The sequence below is a fragment of the Harmonia axyridis genome, chromosome 7 (genome assembly GCF_914767665.1).
Source record: "Harmonia axyridis chromosome 7, icHarAxyr1.1, whole genome shotgun sequence".
Classification (NCBI taxonomy): domain Eukaryota; kingdom Metazoa; phylum Arthropoda; class Insecta; order Coleoptera; family Coccinellidae; genus Harmonia; species Harmonia axyridis.
This window is the reverse complement of record NC_059507.1, coordinates 17,386,385-17,405,191: the sequence shown is the minus strand read 5'-3', so window position 1 is coordinate 17,405,191 and position 18,807 is coordinate 17,386,385. Positions and strand designations below refer to the sequence as shown.

The 18,807-nt window shown below is 32.2% G+C and overlaps 1 protein-coding gene across 1 annotated transcript in view; it reads left to right on the top strand.

The window, feature by feature from the left end:
* The window catches only part of LOC123684101 (dopamine D2-like receptor), a 361,837-nt gene that overhangs the window by 219,598 nt on the left and 123,432 nt on the right, over positions 1–18,807 (top strand). Inside the window, exon 3 of the mRNA XM_045623229.1 lies at positions 5,578–5,830. Coding sequence (XP_045479185.1) covers positions 5,578–5,830 — 253 coding nt within the window. The remainder of the gene's footprint in view (positions 1–5,577; positions 5,831–18,807) is intronic.

The window sequence follows — 18,807 nt, the reverse complement described above, 5'->3', positions numbered from 1 at the left end:
ATTGAATATGATTAAAACCACTACACCTGAAGCAGATCCTAACGTCAGTTGCATCGAAGACTGATCAAGCATCAAAGTTCACAAACAGCTTTCCAAGATCCATCACCAAACCATAAGCTCCAGCATCCAATTCGATCAATGCTTGAAAAACATTCGGATTCTTACGTGTAGCCCAAGTTTTCAAAACTCTCAGATGAGTAACATCAGAAAGAACACTATTTTGACCTCTTAAAAATTTTAAAATATTATCACTGGAATAATTTTCTACTAATCCAACTATTCTAATTTTCGGTAGAAATTTCTTGACATCGGAAATTTTGTAGTCAGTTGACAGTTTTTCATTGACTATCTTTTTGAAATTTTTGGCACCTTCAGGGTTATCGCAGCCCATCAGAATGCCCCCATCTTTATTCTGTTTTACTTGTGAAACTCCTAATTTGAGATCGATGGGATCAATATTTCTCATAATGTCAAGCTTGGTCTTTGAATTCGCTTGTTCAGCATCTTTAGGCTTGATGACGACCATCGATTTCGACTCAACAATGTTGGAATAAGTGGGAACTTCATTAATAGGTTGTGGTGTAAAAGATATTTTCGAAAAAGTATCATTAGCCTGTAGAGAGATTTTGTTCATCATTTCACAGAACATCTCTTCAAATTCGCCCAGCATTCTGTTCAGTTTGGTATCAACGATATTCTTTATGTGTTCATCATATTTATTGCGAATCTTATAACAATCCGGGCAATACCAGCAAAAACCCGGTGATTTCAAACAATGTAGATTAGCCGAGGAGATTCCAACACATTCCGCGCGATATGTTCTAGCACATATGCCGGAGCATATTATACTAGGCGATTTACGGCGATCAAAATTTTCATTACAATGACTACAAATAGACATCGTTCATAATTCAGTTTTGAACTGAAAGTTCGAAAAAATAAAGGTAAAGTTCAATAACTCACAATCAGAATTACGGATTGTATAATTCCCAAAATACACTGACGGCAATAACCCCTTCAAAAACCGAAAAAACTACGAGCACCATGTACACACGTCAACTCGAGATATCATTTATCGATTTACAGGCACTTTTTTAGGTAGAATCCAGTGGCGTGCTCGTCTCCTCAAAAGGGGTTTTAATTACGAAGCTATGACCCAAAGTTATGTTTTTTTAAATGAGAACACTAGATTTCTGTGCCATTCTTTGAAAGCTTAATTTTTCCTGATTTCAAAAATTTATAACATCGTATAGTTCGTATCGATATAAATAATGGAAAATGGTCAAAAACTTTTTTCATCTAGGATTCTCTATGTTTCTATGGTTTCAAATGTTGATGAGCACAGAAAAATAGAGCTTCTTAAAACAAGAGCAGTATCCTTTGGTCAATCTGATAATTTATTTGATTTTTACTATTTTCGACAAAATTCGGATTTAGATATATTTTATAAATTTTTTATTCTAGAATGGTTTCGGAAATAACGAAAATATCCACATGATCGACTGTTTCAATCGAGATAGATGTAATGAGATGAATGCATTGAGAAATTATTTTTATAGGTCTCTAGAATCAATACGCACAATCCATTTCAAATAGCATATGACATAAACGCATATATGATTAAGATCAACAATTTAATTAGGAGAGAAACAAACAAGAAATAATATTTAACCTAATAGTGATAACAATTGAGCAGTAATAACTTTGAACGAGTATAAAGTTTTTAGAGAAGATGTTCAAATCGTTGACCATCCGCAGCAATGCACAGTCGATACCTCTTCTCGATACTTCGCACCGAATTCAATAGATGAATATTTGAAACTGTGTTCAAGCAAACTAGGAAATTTTCTTTTAGTTCATCCATGTTTTCGTATCTATTTTTATAAAGTTTGTCCTTAATATGTCCCCAGAAAAAAAAATCTAATGGTGACAAATCAGGTGAACGAGCCGGCCATCTTATGGGCCCTTTGTTTCCTATCCAATTTTTTCCGAAGTTGTTTGTTTATATTTCACCTACATTTCTACTGTTGTGAGGTGGGGCACCATCTTGTTGAAAAATAAAATGCAAAAAATAATGTGCGAATTAATGTCTGACCAGTAATGTTTATTGTGCCTGTTGAATATCCCAGCGCTACTTATGTGCACTTCATCCAACCATATAACTTTTTCAAAAAACGACGGGTCTTTTTCTAGTTTTTCCAAATACCAATGGCAATATTCTAATCGGCAGGCAGGATCCCTAGGCCGTAGAGAAGGTTGTTTCCTATAGGTATAGGGTCGAAATTTATTTATTTTTTTAAATATCCAGAGCTCGCTTTCTAGCTATAGCAGTTTCTTCTTCTATTTGACGACTCGAAATATTAGGGTTTGCAGATACAGTACCGATTAGACTTATTTTCTTTTTTGGTCTTTTTTTTTGTGAAACTTCCATGTTCAATCAAATTGTTTTTGAGTCGTTCAAATATTGACTTGTGCGGTTGACTTCTTTCTGGAAAACTATTCAAATAATCTTGTGATGCTGCATCCTCATTATAATTGCACCTAATGTAACATTCGAGCATATTGAACTTTTCGTTACTTCCATAATTCATTTTGAAATAGAAAAATATACAAGCATTTCGAAACAATGATACTCGTAGCTCTGATTTGATTTCAAATGATATAAATTGATGATTTGACAGTCAAAGCACGAATCTCTATGATAGCAGTCCATTATTCTGTGAGAAATTGTGTAAAAAGCATAGAAATGAAGAAACTAATAGAAGGAGACTGTGGCAATGATACGATGCTAATTTTTTCTGTGCTTATCAACATTTGAAACCATAGAAATATTGGGACACTTAGATGAGAAAAGTTTTTGACCATTTTCCATTATTTATATTGATACAAACTATACGATGTTATATATTTTTGAAATAAGGAGAAATTAAGCTTTCAAAAAATGGCACAGAAATCTAGTGTTCCCATTAAAAAAACATAACTTTGGGTCATATCTTCGTAATTAAAAACCCTTTTGAAAAGACGAGCACGTCACTGGATTCTACGTAAAAAAGTGCCTGTATAATGTTTTAATTTCAGAGCTCTATCATCAATACCAACGGAGATATAAATGTTTTTCGATATCGCCATTTTTCCAATTTTCGCTTATAACTCGAAAACAAAAGAAGGTGGCCAAAAATGAATACAACCCTTGATAGTTTCTCAGAAAAAGAGACCGAGAAGTGGGTATCAGATTTTGTCTATCTGGTTTGAGAGTTGTAGTGCTAAAACATCGAAATTTCCCCACCCTGTACAGACCCGCATGAAAAAATGCAAGAAAAAAAATTAATACAGAGTAGCGAGCACTGGCGATCAGCATCCCACATTTAAGAAATCATGAATATAACTTCTTTTCAATGCGTGGATGTATAATCTAATCTTTTTTTTTCATGAGACCTACAGGATTTATCGCGATTATATCCCTCCTAAGAAATTCCGGAATCAAGTTAAATAATTTCCTACATAAATAAATATGGCTTCTATGTCCAATACTTTTCTTTGGGGCATTTACCTTTATATGGATTTGAGTCTACTGTCTCGTCTGATAGGTGTGGTCTAATGAGTCAATTATTTCAATTCTCCGCTTGATGATATACATCATAACATTGAAAAAGCATATCTGTCTTATATCAAATATCCTCGATTCAGAACAGAGATCCTCGGTAGGGTAGTTCCTTTTTTTTTTCTTCATAAGTTTCAGAAAATATTTTTGTAAGATGTTAAGTTTTTTCAAGTCCGCGTCGAATACACTACCCAAACCTAAGATTCCGTAATTCATTCTCGACTCCACAAGCGCAAAATACAAAATCCTCAGATGTTGAATTTCCAATATTTTCGACAAATACCTAAATTTAAACAGCATGGTTCTGAGGATATTTACAGTATGATTCACATGTTTGTCCCATCTTAGATATCGATCTATTGTCACACCCAAATATCTGATCTCAGAGGAAGAATCAATTAGTACTACTCCATTGACGTTCACAACCAGGAAATCAAAAATAGGTAGTTTATTTTTGTAGCAAGAAAACGGGATATACCTGGTTTTATCGAAGTAAGTAGTTACCTTCCGGAAACTGAGCCAATTTATAACCCCCAACATATCCCTTTCGGTCTCAAATCTCAGGCTGTCCCAATGCGCATACTTGTAGAAAATGGCGATATCATCCGCGAAACTTATGATTTCACCAGCCGTGTCAACCATGAGAAGCTCATTCGAGTACAGCGTAAATAGAATCGGACCGAGGACCGTACCCTGAGGAACCGCACACAAAACAATTCCTTCCTCGCTATATTCTTCACCGATTTGCACAATTTGAACTCTATTTGATATATAACTTGAAAAGAGTTCGCAAGCACCACCACGCAACCCCAACCGTTCCAAGGTCCGCAACATAACAACAAGGTATGATCCACCGTGTCAAAGGCCTTGGAAAGGTCAAGGTAAACGCACAGCTACGCATCCCCCCCCCCCAAATCAACCGCCTCATATACCCTACTCATCAGATGGCTTACAGCGTCAGATGTCGAAACGCCCTGTCTGAAACCAAATTGTTTATCCGAAATTAATTTATTCTTAGTTAAATATTCATTGATCATATATTCCACCACTTTTTCGAATATTTTTGTAACCGAGAATAGCAAGGATATTGGTCTGTAATTGACTGGTAAAGTTTTATCAACACTTTTATGAATAGGCTTGACCACCGCTAGTTTGAACTCACAGGGAACCCGACTTCTCAACATTATTTCATTTATCAAGTGGGACAATTGCTCAGAAATTTCTTTTGTTATTTCTTTCAACGTTTCATATTTGAGTTATGGCTATTTGTGACATTTTTGTTCAACTAAATTTTCTATAATTGTATGAACCCATTGTTAGCAACTTTTGTTTTTATAGTTTCTATTTCAATTTCACGGTTTATTTTGGATAATGGTAAGGTAGAAGCTCTATGAATCATTGATCGGAAAGCCGACATTTTTTGAGAATATGGACGGTTACACAATGTAATCCTCAAATTATTATGTCGATTTAATTGGTAGTAAAATTTAGTAGTAATGAAAACTTGTTTCAATTAATTCATTATTTTGTATGTTTTCATATTTCTCCTGATCTTATAATATTACTAAATCAGTATCCTCATTAGCATCCAATACAGGCCTCCTATATGAACAGCCTGCTTCTTAATCATTATTTACGATAATAATTACATGCTCAACTCAAATAATAAACTACACCAACGCAAAATAACGACCTTATTTCTCTTATTTCAGTTTTCAATTCCCTATTTAGAATTTTATTTCATTGAAACTTGTTCAGCAAGAGAAAATTTGCTTTCATCATATTTGAATAAATTTGTTTTACCAAAGTCTTGATGCTCGTTGTAACAGCACCATCTATGAAATACACAATTACATAATATTCATTTTTCTGATAGAACAGCGCTTTAAGATACAAAATGAAGTAACAAAGTTTCTTTATATTTTCCATATTAGGTATTTGTATGCAGTTATGAAGCATTCTGTTTTTTTTTACAGGTATATAGCAGTTACACAACCGATAAAATATGCCAAGCACAAGAATAATCGAAGAGTTTGGCTCACTATAGCATTAGTTTGGGTAATATCAGCTGCTATAGGGTCTCCTATAGTACTAGGTCTCAATAATACCCCGGACAGAGTCCCAGATGCCTGCTTGTTTTACAACAGTGACTTCATCATGTACTCTAGCCTATCTTCGTTTTATATTCCATGCATCATCATGGTCTTCCTGTATTATAATATTTTCAAGGTAAGTAGATGGCTGAATGGAATAATACCAAGAATCTTGAATAATATCCCAGACAGTTTTCAAGAATCGAATGATCAATAATTTGAATTTGAATCTAGTATAAACAATGTTATTTTGACTTTATATCAGATACATAATAAAATCGCTATATTTCAGTTCAATTGATTAGAACCATTGAAATCAACTCAAACTCATAAGAGGTCGCGCGATATTATTTCTGAGTTTTTAAAATAAAAGGAAGTCAAAAGTATCGGCTTCTCTGGTTTTTTAAGGTGATTTATATCCTCAGTATTAAATTTTTTACATTCATTAACAAATTTATTATCCCAGCAGCTGTGGTTATGTTAGGATTCGAGTTAACAATCCCCACCCGAAAAAAAACCACATGAAAAAAAAAATATATATATATATATATATATAAATATATTTTTTTTTTTTTTTTTTTTTTAATAATCACTGTTTGCAACAGGTTTTACCCATACTTGTCAGACTGGTGGTCAAGACAAGAATGGCAGCTACGATTCCTGCAGGAATTTTCGTACGATCCTGGTTGTACTGAGGATTACCTGTTTCTGCGAGCTGCGAGCGATATATATATATATATATATATATATATATATATATATATATATATATATATATATATATAATAGATAACAATGTTAGGATGTTTCGATCTAGGAAATTCAGTGATACACTTTTATATCATCCAAGCTTTCGGTAAGACTTCTTACCTTTCTCAAGGATCTGCAATATATATTTAATTATAAACATTACAAATAGCAAGTTCACAAAACTAACGTACATATATTGTGGTTTTATTCCTTCCTGTTGATCTTATTTCAAAATATTCAAAAAACAAAATAGTTCAACCCAACTACTCTCTCACAGTAAAAAAATAAAGATTAAACAAGTAAATAATATCATTGATAACACTCATATATTCTGTCAGACATCAATTCATGTAAGGTAAACAAACCATGACACCATCCGCCAAAGAGAGATATAAATGACAACTGTTTGGTTCCACAGAATTATATTCACTTTCTTAATTTTGTTTATTATTTTAAGGTGTTTAAACTACGAAATGGTGGATGCGAAATTTTTTGATAATTCTATCAAGTAGGAGTAGATGTTATTAAGATTGTTAGTATCTTGTTTTGTATTCATAGTATTGTCAGTCACTGCTATTGATAACATCTCTAAGAATAATCTTTTATGGTAATGGGGTTCGTTAAAGAGTATTTTTGTGTTAGAATAATCTATTACATGGTCATTGTTGTTCGCATGTATAGCTAAGGCACAAGTTCTTAAATTTCTTCTTGCATCACTTTTATGAGATGTTATTCTTTCTTTGATCCATCTGGAAGTCTGTTCTATGTATGTTCTCTCACAACTGCCACAAGGTATACTATACACGACTCCAGATTCATATTCTTCTTTTTCTTTGTCTTTCAAGCGGCTGAATACTAACTTAAATAATGGATGTTTCATAGTTTTAACAATCTTGATATTTTTGTAGTCTTTGAAAATCAGGGAAATCTTATTAGAGAGTACTGGTATGTAAGGTATAGTGGCGTAAACGATGTCAGCTCGGTCTATCATGGCATCAGTGTTTAATGACATGGTGACTTCGACTGGGGGTGAAGATGATGTATTGCAAAGTAACTTATTGAGTAATTTTATCGGGTATCCATTCATTACAAATAGCTTTTTCAGTTTGACAATACATTGACTATGAAAAGTTGGATGTGTCAACCTTAAGACTCTAGTTTTCATCTGTGTGACTAGATTTAGCTTCATATTTTGAGGATGGCAAGATCTATAATGCAAATATCTGCCAGAGCTACTAGGCTTGTTATACCAATCAGTCCTCAACACTTCTCCCATTCTTATCACCCTGATGTCTAAAAAAGGTATGGAGTTGTCAACCTCTTCTTCTGCCGTGAATTGTAGGTGGGTGTTATAACTGTTAAAATGTTCCAGAACTGTAGCAATTGATCCCTCTGGAATCATACATATCAGATCGTCGACATACTTCTTTAAAAAGGGCATAACAAAAGGCAAACCGGGCAGTACCGAAGTCAAAAGATCATCTAGCACATATTGTGCCAAAATAGGGGAAAGTTTACCTCCCATTGGAGCACCTAAGGTCTGCCTGTAATATCTTCCTTGATATGTGAAATAGGTGTTGTCGAAGATGAACCTTACTAATTCCAACAGGTCGTTCTGTGACATCTGAGTATGCCGAGAAATTTCATTCCAATGTCTGACAACGCTCAGCTCTACTAATTCAAAAGGTATGTTGGTAAACAAGGAGACCACATCCAAGCTGACCAGCACAAAATCAGGGGGGCATTTGAAGTTATTTATGAAGTCTGAAAATGAAAAGGAATCAGGAACATAAAATTCATTATCTCTGTTGTACGAGATTGTTAGTAGATCTGTCACATATTGGGAAATGCAGCCAGTTGGAGCATCTAATGACGATATTATAGGTCGTAAAGCAAGTTGAGGCTTATGTACCTTAGGTAATCCATAAAATTTTGGTACTTTTGAATTGTATATAGTGTGTTTCTTAATAATACCTGAATCATCTCCTATTTTACGTCTTACTTTAATCATTAATTTATTTGACTTTTGTTGGATTGTGCTTGTTGGATCTCTGGTCAAAACCTGATAATGTTCTTCATCTGTCAAATCAAATCAAAGCTATTTGTAATGAATCGATACCCGATAAAATTACTCAATAAGTTACTTTGCAATACATCATCTTCACCCCCAGTCGAAGTCACCATGTCATTAAACACTGATGCCATGATAGACCGAGCTGACATCGTTTACGCCACTATACCTTACATACCAGTACTCTCTAATAAGATTTCCCTGATTTTCAAAGACTATAAAATATCAAGATTGTTAAAACTATGAAACATCCATTATTTAAGTTAGTATTCAGCCGCTTGAAAGACAAAGAAAAAGAAGAATATGAATCTGGAGTCGTGTATAGTATACCTTGTGGCAGTTGTGAGAGAACATACATAGGACAGACTTCCAGATGGATCAAAGAAAGAATAACATCTCATAAAAGTGATGCAAGAAGAAATTTAAGAACTTGTGCCTTAGCTATACATGCGAACAACAATGACCATGTAATAGATTATTCTAACACAAAAATACTCTTTAAGGAACCCCATTACCATAAAAGATTATTCTTAGAGATGTTATCAATAGCAGTGACTGACAATACTATGAATACAAAACAAGATACTAACAATCTTAATAACATCTACTCCTACTTGATAGAATTATCAAAAAATTTCGCATCCACCATTTCGTAGTTTAAACACCTTAAAATAATAAACAAAATTAAGAAAGTGAATATAATTCTGTGGAACCAAACAGTTGTCATTTATATCTCTCTTTGGCGGATGGTGTCATGGTTTGTTTACCTTACATGAATTGATGTCTGACAGAATATATGAGTGTTATCAATGATATTATTTACTTGTTTAATCTTTATTACTGTGAAAGAGTAGTTGGGTTGAACTATTTTGTTTTTTGAATATTTTGAAATAAGATCAACAGGAAGGAATAAAACCACAATATATGTACGTTAGTTTTGTGAACTTGCTATTTGTAATGTTTATATTTAATATATATTGCAGATCCTTGAGAAAGGTAAGAAGTCTTACCGAAAGCTTGGATGATATAAAAGTGTATCACTGAATTTCCTAGATCGAAACATCCTAACATTGTTATCTATTAGATATATTGCGATCAATAATTTTCTTACGAATTATATATATATATATATATATATATATATATATATATATTTTTTTTTTTTTTTTTTAATTTCACACTTCTCGTGGTAGCCGTGATACCCGGGCGCACGCGCCAAGAGTACCTCCGTGAGCTAGTGGGGATATATTATTTTTCTCACTATGCTGACAGTTCCCAGGATTACTGCTTTCTGCATCCACGTGATGGTGTTGTGCGGCAGGTCCAGTTCATTTAGATGTTGAGTGGTCTTTCGGTGTACGAGGCCATTCACGCTTATTATTATTATATATATATATATATATATATATTTATATATATATATATATATATATATATATATATATATATATATATATTTTTTTTTTTTTTGCCTTCACCATTACTGGGGGTACATTCCGATTTCGGCCGGGCAAGCAAATTGCCAAGACCAAAATCGGTGCTCAGAATCCTTGCAGGATATATATATATATATATATATATATATATATATATATATATATATATATATATATATATATATATATATATATATATATATATATATATATATCTATATATATATATATATATATATATATATATATATATATATATATATATATATATATATATATATATATATATATATATATATATATTGAATGAAATTTAAGGGTCTTTAGGCTCGGGTTTTGGGAGTAAATGATTGACTACTCTTTATTCTATGCCAAGCTTTCGCATTAATTTAATGCTTCTTCAGGGCTTCTGCAAAAGATCAATGAAATACAATTAATAAATAACAAATTTTAGAAAACAAACAAATTTACTCATTGAATGTGAGGTTTTACATGGATAACATCTGCCACAAACGTTGTAACTAATAAAAACAAAAAGTTATATTTTGATTTCATAGGAATTCTCCAAAAACACGTCAACTAAATCTATTTCACAATTTAAAAACTCTTCCGGTTGATAATCTTATTTATACACAATTTAGTAACTCTCATCTAAGATAACACAATAATGACATTTGATGGTTATGTTTCTGTTATTATAGAAAACTAGTCTCTCACTCCTCTATGTTCCCTGTCTTCTTTATTCATCTATTGGGCCGTCATAAAAAGGTTCCATTTTTATCCTTTCTAACAAACAACTGTATATAGAGCTTAATTTGTTCGTATCTGTCTTCTTATTTATGGTTTCATCTTCTTTGTTTATGTTAATCATTTCGTGAATCAATCTTTTTTGATAATTTCTCTGTGTTTTGAGTACCTCAACACCTTCAAAATTCACATGATGGTCCAGATTATGCGCATGCGCAGCCAATGCACATCTCTCTGGGTATTTTCTTATGTCCGATCTATGTAGCGCCACTCTACTTTTCAACCATTGGGAGGTATGTCCTATATAACATTTGTCGCAAGTCTCACATTTTATTTTATAAACGACATTACTTTGGAAGGATGTTGGAATGGGGTCCTTTATTTTGGTGTACAATGACCTCACCGTTTTTTGATTTTGGACTGCAATTTTGATGTTTTCCTCTCTGAACATATTTTTCAATTTTCCTGTCAAGTTTGTAACATTTGGATACGATGCATAATGTGTTCTATCTGTTGTCATATTTTGTTCTTCTGTTTGTTCATTTTGAGTGGTACCATTAGCATATAGTAATTTCTTAATCATGCTGTTAGGATAATCATTTTCTTTAAGAATCTGGTGTAATTTTTTTAGTCCTTCATCTATGAATGATTTATGGCATATTTTTGATATTCTTCTTTTCATTTGGTTTATTGTGTGAATTTTCACATTTATGCCATGGTCTGAGTGGAAATGAATAATTTTGTCTGAATGTGTGTCCTTCCTATACCATTTCAATTTTACTATTTTATCTTGTCTATATGCTCTAGTGTCTAGGAAGGGTACTGAGTGATATAGATCTTCTGTTTCTAGTGTGAACTGTAAATCTACACAAACCGAGTTGAACAAGTCAAGTGTCAGTTGAATAAATGTTTCTGGTACTATCATCATGATGTCATCCACAAACTTTTTTACGAATAGAACAGTATATGGTAATTTAGGTAAGATTGAGTCCAACTGATGGTCCATAACACACTGTGCCAGAATAGGGGACAACTTTGAGCCCATCGCGCATCCGAAAATTTGTTGATAAAATTCTCCCTGAAACGTGCAGTAATTATTTTCAAGAAGAAAAGTGATTATTTCCATAAATAAATTCATGTCTAAGTTCGTGTGCGGTCTTATATTTTCCCACTTAAGCTTTAGAATTTCGATGATTTTTTTCTTTTCCAAATTTCCGAACAAGTTGACAACGTCCAGTGATATTAGTCTGTGGTCATCTGGTATCTCGAAGTCATTAATTTCCTGTGCATACTGGAATGTGTCTTTGACGTAGTATCTATTGTCGGTATTATAAGCACTTTTTAGCGCATCCGCCATAAACTTCGACAGTGAATTTACTGGACTATCTACGCCGGAAATAATTGGTCTTAGTGGATGTCCTTCCTTATGTAATTTTGGATTTCCATAAATTTTAGGTGCTACTCCATTATAAGTTTTCATTTCTTTGGCCTGTTTTGGTGTTATATATTTCTTCCGTTTTAACGTTTCAATGTATGAATTGCACTTTTTTTGAATGCTCTCTGTTGGGTCCCTAGATAGCTTTTTGAAGTCCTTAGAATGAAGTATAGTTTTCATTTTTTCCTTGTATATTTGATGATCCATAATGACAGTTGTACCGCCTTTGTCACTGTTTAAAACAACAAGGTCATCGTTGTTCTTTAGAAATTCTTTTGTCTCTCTAAACCATTCATTTGTTGGGTTTTTATTATCTACATTTTTATGTAAATAATTAGTAATAATGTTTGTTACTCTGGCTCTTTTAATATTCTTTTGTTCACTTTGCACGCCTTGGAGAATATACCCGGTGTCTGCTATTAGATTTTTAACATTTACATCTTTTTTTGTAGTTGGAACGTTGAACTTTGAGCCCAAGGATAGGAGGTTTTGTACTGTTTTCGGTATTGGTTTTTTTGATAGGTTTTTTATCCATTTTTCTTGTGTAATGAGTCTTTTCGATTATGACAACAATAGAGTCAACAAGAAAATAAAACAATTCAATGACAAAACGATCAAAAAGATCCTCAATCTTGAATTAAGCCAAGTAAATCAGAAAGTAAACAAGTTGAAGAAATACACAGAGGAAATATCAAGAAAATTACAGAATTTACCGGAAAACATACTTGTGGAATACAAAAGAAGAATAAATATAGCATATAACAAGAAATTTCACAAAATCAAGGAAGATAACCTGAAGAAAATAAGAAACCTAAGCAGAGACAACATCCAATATATAAAAACAAAAGAAAAATGGATAAAAAACCTATAAAAAAAAACCAATACCGAAAACAGTACAAAACCTCCTATCCTTGGGCTCAAAGTTCAACGTTCCAACTACAAAAAAAGATGTAAATGTTAAAAATCTAATAGCAGACACCGAGTATATTCTCCAAGGCGTGCAAAGTGAACAAAAGAATATTAAAAGAGCCAGAGTAACAAACATTATTACTAATTATTTACATAAAAATGTAGATAATAAAAACCCAACAAATGAATGGTTTAGAGAGACAAAAGAATTTCTAAAGAACAACGATGACCTTGTTGTTTTAAACAGTGACAAAGGCGGTACAACTGTCATTATGGATCATCAAATATACAAGGAAAAAATGAAAACTATACTTCATTCTAAGGACTTCAAAAAGCTATCTAGGGACCCAACAGAGAGCATTAAAAAAAAGTGCAATTCATACATTGAAACGTTAAAACGGAAGAAATATATAACACCAAAACAGGCCAAAGAAATGAAAACTTATAATGGAGTAGCACCTAAAATTTATGGAAATCCAAAATTACATAAGGAAGGACATCCACTAAGACCAATTATTTCTGGCGTAGATAGTCCAGTAAATTCACTGTCGAAGTTTATGGCGGATGCGCTAAAAAGTGCTTATAATACCGACAATAGATACTACGTCAAAGACACATTCCAGTATGCACAGGAAATTAATGACTTCGAGATACCAGATGACCACAGACTAATATCACTGGACGTTGTCAACTTGTTCGGAAATTTGGAAAAGAAAAAAAATCATCGAAATTCTAAAGCTTAAGTGGGAAAATATAAGACCGCACACGAACTTAGACATGAATTTATTTATGGAAATAATCACTTTTCTTCTTGAAAATAATTACTGCACGTTTCAGGGAGAATTTTATCAACAAATTTTCGGATGCGCGATGGGCTCAAAGTTGTCCCCTATTCTGGCACAGTATGTTATGGACCATCAGTTGGACTCAATTTTACCTAAATTACCATATACTGTTCTATTCGTAAAAAAGTTTGTGGATGACATCATGATGATAGTACCAGAAACATTTATTCAACTGACACTTGACTTGTTCAATTCGGTTTGTGTAGATTTACAGTTCACACTAGAAACAGAAGATCTCCATCACTCAGTACCCTTCCTAGACACTAGAGCATATAGACAAAATAAAATAGTAAAATTGAAATGGTATAGGAAGGACACACATTCAGACAAAATTATTCATTTCCACTCAGACCATGGCATAAATGTGAAAATTAACACAATAAACCAAATGAAAAGAAGAATATCAAAAATATGCCATAAATCATTCATAGATGAAGGACTAAAAAAATTACACCAGATTCTTAAAGAAAATGATTATCCTAACAGCATGATTAAGAAATTACTATATGCTAATGGTACCACTCAAAATGAACAAACAGAAGAACAAAATATGACAACAGATAGAACACATTATGCATCGTATCCAAATGTTACAAACTTGACAGGAAAATTGAAAAATGTGTTCAGAGAGGAAAACATCAAAATTGCAGTCCAAAATCAAAAAACGGTGAGGTCATTGTACACCAAAATAAAGGACCCCATTCCAACATCCTTCCAAAGTAATGTCGTTTATAAAATAAAATGTGAGACTTGCGACAAATGTTATATAGGACATACCTCCCAATGGTTGAAAAGTAGAGTGGCGCTACATAAATCGGACATAAGAAAATACCCAGAGAGATGTGCATTGGCTGCGCATGCGCATAATCTGGACCATCATGTGAATTTTGAAGGTGTTGAAGTACTCAAAACAGAGAGAAATTATCAAAAAAGATTGATTCACGAAATGATTAACATAAACAAAGAAGATGAAACCATAAATAAGAAGACAGATACGTACAAATTAAGCTCTATATACAGTTATTTGTTAGAAAGGATAAAAATGGAACCTTTTTATGACGGCCCAATAGATGAATAATGAAGACAGGGAACATAGAGGAGTGAGAGACTAGTTTTCTATAATAACAGAAACATAACCATCAAATGTCATTATTGTGTTATCTTAGATGAGAGTTACTAAATTGTGTATAAATAAGATTATCAACCGGAAGAGTTTTTAAATTGTGAAATAGATTTAGTTGACGTGTTTTTGGAGAATTCCTATGAAATCAAAATATAACTTTTTGTTTTTATTAGTTACAACGTTTGTGGCAGATGTTATCCATGTAAAACCTCACATTCAGTGAGTAAATTTGTTTGTTTTCTAAAATTTGTTATTTATTAATTGTATTTTATTGATCTTTTGCAGAAGCCCTGAAGAAGCATTAAATTAATGCGGAAGCTTGGCATAGAATAAAGAGTAGTCAATCATTTACTCCCAAAACCCGAGCCTAAAGACCCTTAAATTTCATTCAATATATTTATTTTGGCTCTTACAACAATAGTTATTATATATATATATATATATATATATATATATATATATATATATATATATATATATATATATATATATATATATATATATATATATATATATATATATATATACAGGGTGGCCACTTTTTCAATGGGATTGTATTGGTAACTTTTAAACCATAAGAGTTAGAAGGTCGGTCAAATGGAGAAAAAGTTGCATGCATAGAAGCATTATCAAGCAGTTTAAACAAATCGAGATTATCAGTGCCGGTTATTGAGATATCATAAGAAAAGTAAATTCTGTCATTTTGATTTTTCTTTTTTTCCCACTTTATTTCAAATATTATCAAAAAATGTTACAGGAACTTTTTATTCGACAGTAAATTATCCTCAATTTGACAGCATGTGGGCCTCCACCAAGCCGTTCACCGATATTATGAGTGGCACTATAGATGTCTTTCTGAGGCCATAGATCTCCTTATATATATATATATATATATATATATATATATATATATATATATATATATATATATATATATATATACAGGGTGTTTCCTAAACATGCGGCAAAAATTCCTTGGACTATTCTAAGAATATATTGTCCTTTGATGATTTTTGAAAAACCTATTTGTTTCGAAGATATAGGGGAAACAAAATTTCAGATAATAACATTTTATTATGAAAAATTACATGAAAATTCAACTCAACCTACAAAAACTGTTGAAAATGACCACCTCTAGCCAGCATACAAGCATCCAATCTTCTCCTCATTGACTGCCGAACCCTTTCAAAAACACCAGGATCATTTCTTATTAAGTTACAAAGTCAAAGATAAAATGTTAATTGCTAATACATCACAAAACGAATTCAAATGAAAACCGTGTTTAATCTGTATTCCTTTACCATCTGCACTTATCAATTTTTAGTCAAAAAACTGGCCGTTTTTAGTAATTGGAATGTTGTTAAACAAATTGAAAAATAAATTGTACCTACTTAGTAAACACAGTGCGGTACGCATTTTTATTTAAACTATTATTAATTTTAAAAATATGAAAAATGTTGTTCGCCCTGTATCTTCGAAACAAAGAGGTTTTTCAAAAGTCATCCAAGGACAAAACATGCTTAAAATAGTCCAAGGAACAACCCCCTGAATTTTCGCCGCATGTTTAGGAAACACCCTGTATATATATATATATATATATATATATATATATATCGGGTGTCCCAAGGTGAGTGGCCTATTAGATTATTATGGAAACTATTGATTTTAAAGATTTAAAATTTTGTGGATAGATATTTGGCCATGTAAGGTACATTTTCAAAATAATTTCACATTTCCAGTGTTGCCGGATGTACGACAATTTGGCAACAACTTTGTTATTTTGAATGGGACATCCGGTATTTCTATTTTTTTTATGATACTCCATAAAATATTGAATCTATTCACTCTTACTTTTCTATCCCTATCTTCGACGGTTTTTGAGTTATTAATTATTTTTCGAAATTTTAGATCAAATTGGCGTATTACGAAAATGACTCTAGTTCGCTCAATATTTGAGATTTGAGTCAGAAATTTTGCAAGTCGTTAAATATTGATCTGATTTGTGTCACTGCTTCTGAATTATGGTTGTCAATAATACAGGACGGACCAAAAAAATCATCATTTGCCAAGTCACAAAATTGTAAAAAAGTCTGTGTAAGTGAATAGAAGAATTGTAGAATGTGTTGAACTGATTCCAAAAATTGAAAAATATACTAGGGGTCTAATTTGAAAAAATAGACTTTTTTACAATTTTGTAACTTGGCAATTGATGATTTTTTTTGGTGCGTCCTGTATTATTGACAACCATAATTCAAAAGCAGTGACACAGATCAGATCAATATCTAACGACTTGCAAAATTTCTGACTTAAATCTCAAATATTGAGCGAGCTAGAGTCATTTTCGTAATACGCCAATTTGACCTAAAATTTAGAAAAATAATTAATAACTCAAAAACCGTCAAAGATAGGGATGGAAAAGTAAGAGTGAATAGATTCAGTATTTTATGGAGTATCATAAAAAAATAGAAATACCGGATGTCCCATTCAAAATAACAAAGTTGTTGCCAAATTGTCGTACATCCGGCAACACTGGAAATGTGAAATTATTTCAAAAATGTACCTTACATGGCCAAATATCTATCCACAAAATTTGAAATCTTTACCATCAATAGTTTCCATAATAATCTAATAGGCCACTCACCTTGGGACACCCGATATATATATTTATATATATATATATATATATATATATATATATATATATATATATATATATATATTCGGTTCAATGTTATTTACCTGCTTTTTAATAGTTACTATGGTTTCCTTTATTTGGATGACCAAGACCAAAAAATTTTTCAAAGAACATAACGAATTACTAATTACAAGAGCAGACAAGGGAAATAAGACAGTAATCATGACAAACACGGAATACGAAGAAAAAATGAGCAATTTATTGAAAGATAATACCACATACATTAAGACCAAACGAGACATGACGCTAACATTAGAAAAACAAAACAACAAAATAGTAAAAAATTGGAAAGAAAAAGGATTCATATCGGAAATTGATCACAGAACATTGACAATACACAACAGCAAAACACCAAAAATATACGGATTACCCAAAATCCACAAAGAAGGAAATCCTTTACGACCAATAGTTTCTTGTGTCCAATCTCCATTATACCATCTTTCAAAATATTTAGCGGGAATACTAACACACACAACTGGAAATAATGAATACTACATAAAGAACTCAATACATCTGAAAGAACAATTAAATAAATTGAAAATTGACAAAAATAATAAACTATATTCACTTGATGTAGTATCTTTATATACAAATATCCCTATCGAGTTAGTAAAAGAAACGATAAAAGAAAGATGGCACCAACTAACATCACACACAGAAATACCTGAAGACGAATTCACGGAAACGACTCAACTAATAATTAATAACAGCTACTTTCAATATAGAGATGAATTTTACAAACAAGTAAAGGGAGTAGCCATGGGAACCCCAATTTCAAGTGTGATTGCACAGAGTGTAATGGAACACATAGAACAAAAAATTATGTCGAAATACAACAACAAAGCGTTCTTCAGAAGATATGTTGATGATTGTCTCCTAATTACCACACCAACAACTATGCAACACATACTACAAGATTTCAACGGTGCTCATACACTATTACAATTTACAATTGAAGAAGAAAAAGACAGAACATTGGACTTCTTAGACATGACACTAATCAACGGAGACAACAAAATACTTACAAAATGGAAAAATAAAAAACAAAACTCCGACCGCATCCTGGACTATTATTCTAACCACCACACCGGACAAATACGAG